Consider the following 12,549-nt stretch of genomic DNA (forward strand, 5'->3'; position numbering starts at 1 on the left):
TCACCAGAAGGCGCACGTATGCCGAGACTCTGTAGCGCATCCAAACACCTCCGCAAATGCGCCGGATAGTGACATTGGAACATTGACCCTCAACTGTGATGGGACAGCGGTCTTGAACTGAAGTTGTCTTCTGCCATGGCTAGCGTCACGGGCGGGCTCACAGAACATTGTGGCATAGTTAATAAAGAACAGCTTCCGGAACGTAAGATTCAGCGGCTGACCCGGTATTGTCGCCATCAATTCTTCTCTGTTTGCAAAGTTAAGGAACACGTCGTACAGTGGTCGTAATACGGAACTATCAACTACATTCTCCTCTAAAAATAACGTGCTTTCAATATGACGCTTCGAGTATTGCCTCATTCCATCAGCAAATGCGTCTTGAACGCACCACGCCCGATTGAGAAACTTGCCCTCTGTATTCGTAGACCACCACCTGCGTACGATTCCGTTGGCGTCCACAGAGCTGCCTCGGAGGTCTATCGTAGAGAACATTCCACGTAGCAACGGAGCGACCAAGAACGGTACAGAAAGAGCATCGAACGTCTGCGAAAGTCTTGCGACGAATGCAATGATGGCGGGAGTAAGTGACAACACGTTGCGCTGAGGGTCGTACGAGAATCCTGGAAGGAACGAGGACTCCGTAGGGGTTCTCGGGACGCGGAAATGAGTGAAGTCTCTCGCAGCCCAGTATTGAAGCCGGGTGAAACGAAGCAGTTTACTGTACGTCTGAAGGAATTTTCCCGTTTCTGGAAGCGATAGCGGGAATGATAAGTCAGGTAAGGATAGCTTATGAATGTCTGGAATCAGCTGGATTTTCATGCGATCTATCTTGGAGCTGGCAATTGAAGACTCATTCTGAAGCATCCAAACCGTGGTAGACGCAATCTGTTTCATCTCTGCACGTACGGTGTCCTCTAAACGGCTCATGTCCTCTGCGAAGCCGGTTGCACCCGAGGTGAGAAACTTCGTCTTCGACAGTACCATGGACCAAACTAGAAAGTAGATGCCGAATGGGTAAGCTCGTTCCAGCATAAACATACAAGCTTGCAGTCGTTCGGGCACACCCACTCCTAACTGATGCTGGTGACTTAGCTGAAGCATGAAATCTGCCTTCCCACTTGGTAGCAATGGAGACATCGTTACTGCTAAGCGATAACCAATGTAGTTGATGAGGGTGCGTCGCTTGACGTGGTTTAGTATTCCCGACAGCTCCTCCACGTACAGCGGATCGAGCAGGACTACATTAGTGGTGACTGGTTTCGGCACTGCATCTTGTAGGAAAAAAGATAAGTAGTTAACCCAGTCCCAGTGGCGCAGTGCCTTGAACGAAGCAACTGGCTTCGTCTTGTGGATAGCAGGTACGCTGCGAGAAGAATGGGCGGCTGCTTGTGACATCATATGTTCCAGGTGTACGATCTCAAGTGACAGGTTAGAAGTTAGTTGTGAAGGTCTCTTCCATACTGACATCACATTGAAGACGAAGTTTCTGTAGGTCCTCAGGCGTTCGTCTGGAAACAGGGTGGCATAGCGCCGTAAGAAAATGGGTGGGGAATCGATGTGAAGTTCAGGCTCTCGATCAGGATGTCGTTCTTGAAGCAGCGGCGAGACCAAAATGGACGTCCCCAGAAACTTATCGGCGACTTTGGCGACGTCGTGAGGCTCCGTGTCGTGCACATCACTCACATATGGCCAGCCAGATATCTGTAGGCTCTCCAAAATATTGCGAAAAGCTGTCCACTCACTATCAACTTTAATCTCTTCCACGCAACCTCGAGCCAAGAACGCCACTTGTCGTACAAACGAAGGAGCGCTGGAGCGCTTACCACGCAGGTATTTCCAAAAGTCCTGCATCAATGCTGCGGAAGCTCGGTACATGTAAGGGTTGGCATCGTGGTTGTCCGTGAACCAATCCGCTGAACAGACGTGAGAATAAAAGTCGTCACATGGGTCCACAGAATAGTTGAGCTTGTCCATCAAGTACTGCCCTTCCCACTTGCACGCTGCCGACGTGCACTGTACCAACTTCATGGGACCCGCGCTGGTTGTCGTGTTGTCATCGGTCTGTGTTGTTCGAGGTAGAAGCCAATGTCTGATGTTTATCATAGGGATGCTGTCCTGGTACTCTTCTCCTGCCATTCGAAGAAGCTTGCTTGCCGAACCTAGAAACAGCAGGAGGACAACGGCCAAGAAAACTATCGCCGTGATACATGTATTTAAGGAGCAGCGACAGCGCTCTGCGAAAGCTTTGCGGACGTCGTATTTCGTTGAAGTGTCTTCTTCATCCGGGTCGCCCCGAATAATGGATGCATCTGATGAATCTTGTACCAGATGAGTTCCGGAAGAAAGTTCTTCAACAGTCGACGGTTCACATGGTTCTGAGGAGCGCTCCAAGGATAGCATAGTATCAGGGGTGTCTTGGGGAATGAAATCTCCCTGTTGCGGTGAACGAAGCGGGAACCTATATCTGTAAGGGGGCGGCGATGGCATGTAGGGGGAACTGTACATGGGATATGCTGCTCCGTAGTTCGTCGATAAGGTGGGTGCAGGGTACGGGGGTGCTAGATAAGAGGAAGGAGGATTCGACATATCTTTGACGAGGAAGGAGGTGGTGTTGGTGTCAGTAAGGCCCGTTGTTGAAGATGTGTCAAACATAGTTACGCGCAGAGTGAAGAGGTGGTGCCCCAAAGAAGCAGTGTGGCAGCAGAGCCAGTGTAGTATTCCAAGCTAATACAGCTGGGAGCGTGCACCGGCTATGACACGAAGTACGTGAAGGTGCTTTCTTCTTCGTCTTCACTCGCAGTGACGGCTCGTCCTACGCTTACTATCAATTCGAAGATCTTTGCTTCGACGATAGTGAACTCACGAATTCACCGACTCCCTGTTTCACTTTTAGCCTACTTGAGCTGTATTATTTGTCATCGGCAATATGAATTGTGAGCAGGCGAGAGTAACGGTAATGGTAACGGAAACAGAAACGGTATATTACCGAAATTGAAGATTGTAACGATAACGGAAACGGAAACGCATATCACGGTCCTCCATTACAGGAAACAGAAACGGAAACGAATTTAGCGTCCGGTATGGAATTCGGGTGATGGCTATTCCTGTTGTGCGATGACATTTGAGTGACTTTTCATTTTTTGTTTTTGTATTTTGATGTGTCCATTCCCTGTAATGCTCTAAATACTACACGAGGGCATGGAAAGAAAGCGCAAAATGGATCCCTCACTTACTTCGCCCCAGTCCTCATAACTCCATGACATCGACACGTGACCATACTCCACCATAGCACGAGCATGCCAGCCCATGATTTTTAGTTAGTTATTTTGTACTTTTTTCTTTTCACTGTTGCCATGGCAGTATTATTTATTATTGGGAGCGTCCGCTTATGAATACGACATTGGATGAAAGTTACGCGTTGCTGCACTCCGACTGACTGAAGACTGAAAACATGTTCCTACACACACACATATATATATATATATATATATATATATATATATATATATATATATATATATATATATATATATATATATATATAGATACTCATTGAACGATGCGACAGCACCAGAGGACACGTGTTTCGCCGTGTTTGCGGCTCGTCGGCCCTGGGTAGCTGCGCATCGTTCGGGATTGGCAAACCAGGGGTCACTCAGCGAGCGATATACACCTGGGAGGGTGACTGGGCACATATATATATTATTATTATTATTATCTTGCAAGATGTCCCAACGACGCAAAATTACTTGTGTAGTGTGTACGCGTGACACCGAAGCAGCACTTGGGCAAAACAGGGTGCTGATAGAGCCGGACGGGCTGTCCTCCCGCAGCTCTGTAACAACCGTTCCATTACCGGAAACAGTCACGGAAACGAAACGGAAACGAAATTGAAAGGCCGGTATCAGAAACGGATAACGGAAACGAAAATATAGCAGTAACGAAAATGGAAACGGTAACCAAAATACGTTCGTCATCCTTCCCTGATTGTGAGAATCCACACGGCTCAAAATTCCCGCTCGGAGAGATGTATGCGCGACGTCGGTGTGACGACATGTCGTTCCCTTTCACCTGGCTTGATGCTTGAGCAGGTATGGGAAAGGATGCTCACACGGGATCGTCCTGACGGAGCGTCACGGAAACGTCACGCGAGCTGATGAGATGTTGCGTAGGTGCGTGTCCGCTGCGTGAAGTCCATGTACGTTGCTCTGGAAAGCCGATTTCGAGCGGAAGGGGCTCTGAGGAGAGTTGTTAGGAGACATTGTTTCTTGAATAATTTTGTGACGCACCGCAATACATATGCGACAGAAAAAAGTAAGGTCCATCGTAAATGTTCAGTTAATAAGGCAATTGCAGGCGTCACATCTTGACCATCGGCCTAGAACGGTAACGGTAAGCAGCAACTATATAGGGTAGCAGGAGTTTATATATATTCAATGATAACTGATCCCGATTCCCAGATCTCCGCTTTTCGCAATAGATGCTGTTGAATCACCAATCACACACGAGAGACACAAACTGTGTTCTCATGCAGCTTCGCTGTTACCGACACGTCCTTCGAGACATTTTGCTGGTACGTTAGTGCTTATATGTGCCTGCGATTTCTTGCCTTGACATACAGAGTCCTTGTTCCCAGGGTGCGGGGGGTAAAGCCACCCCGTGCGCCTTCACCAGCACGGGACAGGAGGTCCCCAGAGGTCCCTAAAGTTACGTATCCACTGACACGAAAAAAACAGCGCAGGAACGGGACGTGAAGTAGACAAACGAAGCTTGCCCCCGAAACTTCATGTCCCGTTTCTGCGCTGTTTTTTTTTTTTTTTTTTCGTGTCAGTACGTACCAACTCGCCCACACCGTTACTTTGACTACGTAGCCGCAACGGTGCCCGTAACGACAGAAAGGTCGCTTAGGAGTCACCAGAGGCCCGGTTTCCTATACGCAGTCCAAGCAGTGGGGGGGGGGGGGGGGGGCTAATGGGAGAGCTCGCCGTTGTCGGCTACACAGCCAGCACAGTCGGCTCCCCCCGGAACTTTCCCTGGGGGAGCCAGGCCTCCTCCGGGAAGTCTACCCAGCTGTTTCGTGGGATATCCTCGCGTGTTTCATGCGAATGAACATGAAAATCCTATTTAAAAAAATTGTCTCATAACGTCACGACACAGAATTCCTGACACCCTACCCGACCTGTGAAGGGGGGAGGGGGGGGGGGGCGTTGTGCCCCTCCGGCAGGTTGAAAACTCTCCGCCTGTGGCAGGGACCATGAAGTGATTTTCGCGAATCCCGAATACTCTGCCGGAAACGGTTCTCACGCTCCCTCACTATCATAAACACATCGACTTTTAACCGTATTCCGACGACGCTATCGTATATCTGCCGTCCAAATTGTTGGAAAGGCTACAGTAGAGTTCACCATGCACCCCTCTCATAATGGAACCCTGACTCGCATCCCTCTCTCTCCCTCTCTCTCTCTCGTTCCTACTCCTTTTCTCTTCTAGGAAACTGCCCCTCGCCTCTCTGGAGTATGGAGTATGTAGAGCTTGCGACACGGTTGCCTGAAATCGGCTCCCCGTGGTTTATCCTACCTCAAATCTCGAGGTGTGGTAAGATCATTTATTTCGAATAAGAAACACGCGCTGAATATAGCCCACTTTTAAATACAATATTGAAACAACATTTTCGATGACGAACAAGGAAATATGAGGTGCAAAACTACTGACAGGCGATTTCAGACAACCGTGTCGCTGGCAGTACATATATGTTAAATAAACGCTTCGTGGTCTTGTGCTACGCTTGGAGTTGGATGTCTCTTGCTAAGGCTTACATATACACAGCCCCGCTACAGAGATGAAACAGAAATCAGAAGAAATATGGCGAAACGCAAAATGTCAAAGATGGAGGAAGAGATTATGCGACGCACACATCATCTAGGAGTCTTTTCGTACGCAGCATCTCCCAAGTGGCCACCGACAGAATCATTTTCTAACGAAGAAGCCCAGAGGAAAATTGAGGAAAACGTGCTCCAGTGAGGGATGGGCATAAATACACTTTTCGGGTATTTAAATATAAGTACAAAATACTACATGTTTTCTTGTATTTAAATACTGCCTATAAATACTTTATGATGAAAGTAATTAAATACAAAATATAAATACATTAAGACAGTATTTAAATAACGTAACTACTTCCGTAAATACATTGAGCCGTCCAGGCACATTATTCTTTTAAATTAGTGTATAAATGGAGCCACCTGTGGATGCATGTCTGCTGCACACAATGCCCACATATTTCTTTGTTTTTCCGTGATGCAGTGTGATCATTTCGGCGGCTCTAGGACATTTCGGTACAAGACGTTTCCGCACAGGACATTCTGGTACGTACATCTCGGTACACGGACGTTTCGGTACACGGACATTTCGGTACACGGGCATCTCGGTACAAGAATTGTCGCGTAGGGAAAATGTTCACACGCCAGTTCGTCGCCGTTAGAAGTTCCAGCTTTCTCGATAAATTAACGGAATGCCCAACTGGAAAAAGGGATATGCATTGGAATTTTTACGGCAATGTAGATTCAAGGCTGAGGCAGCTGCCTATAGAAAATCGGGTATCATGTTGTCTCTGCTTAATTGCGAACTAAACCCGAGACAAGGAGTACAGACAAATTCTCGTTACACAGCAACAAGGTTAATGGACAGCTTATGGACTTAATGGACAACAACCTCTGCTCAATTTTCGCGTCAGTCCGTATTCCCGTCATGCATCACTATATGTATGCGGTATTATGGATGTAATCTTCACCAGCAACAACAAACCAAAGCAAACAACAACCGAAGTGAATACGAAGCGAATATATAGTTATGTATAAGATGGCACACATATTCAGCATTAGTACGGATACACAGCATATGTAGATTATATTTGCATTCGGTGCTTCCTATGATGCAGAACTCGCTTTGTTTTATACCCTCTCTTCTGCCATTTACGGGCTTATGAGCGCAGCTTCCGAACTATTCCAATATCGGTTTGGAACAGCAATCGCTTCGATTCGAAATTCCAATATAGTATTCTACATTCGATTCGGAATTCGAATCGAATACACAAGTACTCGCTTCGGTATTCGAAAAAATCCTAATATTCACACAGACCTATGAAGCGGAGTTACTGCAAGATGCGTATAGTAAAGTCGACCAGACTTCGAGAACAATTAGCCGTATAGTTCATAAATGTGATTGTGTTACATAATTGATAGAACTCAGTTACATAATTGATATCCCGTTTGTTCCCTTCCTCCAGAGAAACGGCCACGCTAAAAATAAATTTCGGAGCATAGACTAATTATTCGCAGAGTTCTCCTCCTAGTATTTCTTGATATGCGTAGCATTTGTTACGTTGTAAGTAGAAATGAGCATAAGTGTTTTCCACTCATTTAAATAACCTTGATGTTTGTTACAAAAACACCTCGGTAAGATCATTTATTCCGCACATGATTTAAAGGGACAGTCGCATCGACCACAGATCGATTCCGAAACCACAGTGGAATGAGATTCCCCGTCCTTCACTGACCATGACTCCGAAAGTCCTATCCCGATCGACGGAACATTTTTTCCATAATTCGTGTGTAAGCGGCGCTACAGCAGACGACGGATGCGGGCGTCAAGCGGAACTTCCTGCTGAGAATCTTTAGCAACGTCACAAGGAATCTGACCAATAAGAACTTACAGGCGAGAAATTAGTTTTATTTTTCAACGTAATCTCCAGTTGCACTAATGCACTCGTTCCAGCGTTTCACGAGGGCTTGGATGCCAGCAGCGTAGAAATCCTTACCGGCGCGTAGCAGCCATGATCGGACCGCATTCTTGACCTCGTCGTCGCAGCTGATGTGGCGGCCCCCAAGGAACGCCTTCAGTGGCCCGAAGAGATGGAAATCGCTGGGGGCGAGGTCTGGACTGTAAGGGGGATGTGGCAGCAACTCCCAGTTGTTCCTGTTCCATCCAAGTTCCTGTAAGGTGCGTGTCGTGAGATGCGCGGCATGCGGGCGTGCATTGTCCTGTAGGAGGAGGACTCCTTTGGTGATGAGGCCCGGCCGCTTTTGCTTCGGCGCCTTATGCACATACCTGAGAACCTGGCAGTAATATGCACTATTGATGGTGGTACCACTGGGCAGAAAATCAACATGAACAACGCCGGTCTTGTCCCAGAAAACCGTGGCCATTACCTTACCCGCAGACGGGGTGCTTTGGAACTTCTTGGGAGCTGGCGAGCCCGGGTGCTTCCACTGTTTTGATGCACGTTTAGACTCAAGAGTGAATTGGTGTACCCACGTTTCATCGCACGCGATGATCCGATCAAGGAACGGCTGTCCTTCAGTGTCGAAACGGTACCTTAGCTCTTGGGAGATTTCCAGTCTTCTCTGCCGGTCAAACACGGAGAGCTGCCTCGGGACCCAACGGGCACTAACTTTCCGAAACTGGAGGTGTTCATGAATGATAGTGTTCAACGCTCCCACAGAAAGGTCCGCCTTTCGAGCCAGTTCTAGACATGTTATCCGTGGGTCCTTGAGGATCAGGCGCTCCACAAGTTGGATGTTCTCAGGAACTCTGACACTGGGTTCTGAATCGCCGGGATCGTCCTGCACCGATGTACGGCCGCCTCGCAACCGTTTGCACCACTCAAACGCTTTGCTGCGGCTAAGTGTATCGTGGCCATACTGAGCCTGAAGCCTCCTGTGAATTTCAGATGACTTTACGCCTTCATTCATGAGAAACTTCATGACAATTCGCTGTTCGATATGAGCGCTCACCTCGTTGTCGGCCATCTTGTCCAGCATGTGTCTTCTGTTTTGCACAAACTTTGGACCACCACGTGGTGAACGCGGAGGCTTGTCGCGTGTGAAAATAATGAAAAAGAAGTAGCGCGAGCAGAGCCGTAGCGACGGGGGTGCGATGGGGCAGCCGCCCCGGGCGCTCTCGCGAGAGAGGGCGCCGAACGGCAGGCCCTGGCTGGTTGGTTCGACAGGATGAAGCCGGAACGAAGAAAATTTGAATATATGATCTCGGCAGTGCGAATAAGCGTTTTCATTTCTTTGTTTACAGGGCTTATGACGGCAGTGGGTGAGGGGGGGGGGGGCGCTTCAAATTTACTCTGCCCTGGGAGCAAACTTGCCTCGCTACGGCTCTGGGCCGTAGGCTAGGCTACGGCTCTGGGCCGTAATTTGTATGTAGTCTCTGTAATTTGTACACTCAGGAGACAGAAAGTCCCGGTTTGACTTGAACACCCCTCGTGTATATATATATCCTTTGTATATGTCCTTGCTGGCTCGCACAGCGGCCTCCACAGGTGGCGCCGTCACCGTGGAACACTGATGTCTCGCCGAGACACACTGTTAGCGCCGACCCAAGAACGTCACTTCCCTGCGCCGAGCTCCAAGTAGAGCGAAACAGTGTCCTCGGCTGGGAGTGCACAATCAAATTATAAAGATATAATCAACGTGCAGCCACGGAGCTTCGGCTATTTTTCATTTGTATATGTACTTGCTGGCTTGCACAGCGGCCTCCACAGGTGGCGCCGTCACCGTGGAACACTGATGTCTCGCCGAGACACACTGTTAGCGCCGACCCAAGAACATCACTTCCCTGCGCCGAGCTCCAAGTACAGCGAAACAGTGTCCTCGGCTGGGAGTGCACAATCAAATTATAAAGATATGCTCAACGTGCAGCCATGGAGCTCCGCCTATTTTTCATTTGTATATGTACTTGCTGGCTTGCACTGCGGCCTCCATAGGAGGCGCCGTCACCGTGGGACACTGATGTCTCGCAGAGACACACTGTTAGCGCCGACCCAAGAACATCACTTCCCTGCGCCGAGCTCCAAGTACAGCGAAAAAGTGTCCTCGGCTGGGAGTGCACAATCAAATTATAAAGATATGCTCAACGTGCAGCCATGGAGCTCCGCCTATTTTTCATTTGTATATGTACTTGCTGGCTTGCACTGCGGCCTCCATAGGAGGCGCCGTCACCGTGGGACACTGATGTCTCGCAGAGACACACTGTTAGCGCCGACCCAAGAACATCACTTCCCTGCGCCGAGCTCCAAGTACAGCGAAAAAGTGTCCTCGGCTGGGAGTGCACAATCAAATTATAAAGATATGCTCAACGTGCAGCCATGGAGCTCCGCCTATTTTTCATTTGTATATGTACTTGCTGGCTTGCACTGCGGCCTCCATAGGAGGCGCCGTCACCGTGGGACACTGATGTCTCGCAGAGACACACTGTTAGCGCCGACCCAAGAACATCACTTCCCTGCGCCGAGCTCCAAGTACAGCGAAACAGTGTCCTCGGCTGGGAGTGCACAATCAAATTATAAAGATATGCTCAACGTGCAGCCATGGAGCTCCGCCTATTTTTCATTTGTATATGTACTTGCTGGCTTGCACTGCGGCCTCCACAGGAGGCGCCGTCACCGTGGGACACTGATGTCTCGCCGAGACACACTGTTAGCGCCGACCCAAGAACGTCACTTCCCTGCGCCGAGCTCCAAGTAGAGCGAAACAGTGTCCTCGGCTGGGAGTGCACAATCAAATTATAAAGATATGCTCAACGTGCAGCCACGGAGCTTCGGCTATTTTTCATTTGTATATGTACTTGCTAGCTTGCACAGCGGCCTCCACAGGTGGCGCCGTCACCGTGGAACACTGATGTCTCGCCGAGACACACTGTTAGCGCCGACACAAGAACGTCACTTCCCTGCGCCGAGCTCCAAGTAGAGCGAAACAGTCTCCTCGGCTGGGGTGCACAATCGTTATAAAGATATGCTCAACGTGCAGCCACGGAGCTTCGGCTATTTTTCATTTGTATATGTACTTGCTAGCTTGCACAGCGGCCTCCACAGGTGGCGCCGTCACCGTGGAACACTGATGTCTCGCCGAGACACACTGTTAGCGCCGACCCAAGAACGTCACTTCCCTGCGCCGAGCTCCAAGTAGAGCGAAACAGTCTCCTCGGCTGGGAGTGCACAATCGTTATAAAGATATGCTCAACGTGCAGCCACGGAGCTTCGGCTATTTTTCATTTGTATATGTACTTGCTGGCTTGCACAGCGGCCTCCACAGGTGGCGCCGTCACCGTGGGACACTGATGTCTCGCCGAGACACACTGTTAGCGCCGACCCAAGAACGTCACTTCCATGCGCCGAGCTCCAAGTAGAGCGAAACAGTGTCCTCGGCTGGGAGTGCACAATCAAATGATAAAGATATGCTCAACGTGCAGCCACGGAGCTTCGGCTATTTTTCATTTGTATATGTACTTGCTGGCTTGCACAGCGGCCTCCACAGGTGGCGCCGTCACCGTGGAACACTGATGTCTCGCCGAGACACACTGTTAGCGCCGACCCAAGAACGTCACTTCCCTGCGCCGAGCTCCAAGTAGAGCGAAACAGTGTCCTCGGCTGGGAGTGCACAATCAAATTATAAAGATATGCTCAACGTGCAGCCACGGAGCTTCGGCTATTTTTCATTTGTATATATACTTGCTAGCATGCACAGCGGCCTCCACAGCTGGCGCCGTCACCGTGGAACACTGATGTCTCGCCGAGACACAGTGTTAACGCCGACCCAAGAACGTCACTTCCCTGCGCCGAGCTCCAAGTAGAGCGAAACAGTGTCCTCGGCTGGGAGTGCACAATCAAATTATAAAGATATGCTCAACGTGCAGCCACGGAGCTTCGGCTATTTTTCATTTGTATATATACTTGCTAGCTTGCACAGCGGCCTCCACAGGTGGCGCCGTCTCCGTGGAACACTGATGTCTCGCCGAGACACAGTGTTAGCGCCGACCCAAGAACGTCACTTCCCTGCGCCGAGCTCCAAGTAGAGCGAAACAGTGTCCTCGGCTGGGAGTGCACAATCAAATTATAAAGATATGCTCAACGTGCAGCACGGAGCTTCGGCTATTTTTCATTTGTATATGTACTTGCTGGCTTGCACAGCGGCCTCCACAGGTGGCGCCGTCACCGTGGAACACTGATGTCTCGCCGAGACACACTGTAAGCGCCGACCCAAGAACATCACTTCCCTGCGCCGAGCTCTAAGTAGAGCGAAACAGTGTCCTTGGCTGGGAGTGCACAATCAAATTATAAAGATATGCTCAACGTGCAGCCACGGAGCTTCGGCTATTTTTCATTTGTATTTGTACTTGCCTGCTTGCACAGCGGCCTCCACAGGTGGCGCCATCACCGTGGGACACTGATGTCTCGCCGAGACACACTGTTAGCGCCGACCCAAGAACGTCACTTCCCTGCGCCGAGCTCCAAGTAGAGCGAAACAGTGTCCTCGGCTAGGAGTGCACAATCAAATTATAAAGATATGCTCAACGTGCAGCCACGGAGCTTCGGCTATTTTTCATTTGTATATGTACTTGCTGGCTTGCACAGCGGCCTCCACAGGTGGTGCCGTCACCGTGGGACACTGATGTCTAACCGAGACACACTGTTAGCGCAGACCCAAGAACGTCACTTCCCTGCGCCGAGCTCCAAGTAGAGCGAAACAGTGTCCTCGGCTGGGA

At 49.6% G+C, this 12,549-nt stretch overlaps 1 protein-coding gene across 1 annotated transcript; it reads right to left on the reverse strand.

Annotated features, from left to right (window-relative positions):
• On the reverse strand, positions 1 to 2,652 carry LOC135374802 (neprilysin-1-like). The gene has a single exon (XM_064607731.1). The coding sequence runs from the start codon at positions 2,650 to 2,652 to the stop codon at positions 1 to 3; it is 2,652 nt and encodes an 883-aa protein (XP_064463801.1).
• Between the last annotated feature and the right edge of the window lie 9,897 nt (positions 2,653 to 12,549).

This window comes from Ornithodoros turicata, unplaced genomic scaffold (assembly GCF_037126465.1).
Source record: "Ornithodoros turicata isolate Travis unplaced genomic scaffold, ASM3712646v1 ctg00000746.1, whole genome shotgun sequence".
In the NCBI taxonomy this organism is placed as follows: Eukaryota; Metazoa; Arthropoda; class Arachnida; order Ixodida; family Argasidae; genus Ornithodoros; species Ornithodoros turicata.

What these genes read in the sequence shown, in the direction of transcription:
- LOC135374802 (XM_064607731.1), bottom strand. Translation starts at nt 2,652, where the DNA reads ATGTTTGACACATCTTCAACAACGGGCCTTACTGACACCAACACCACC.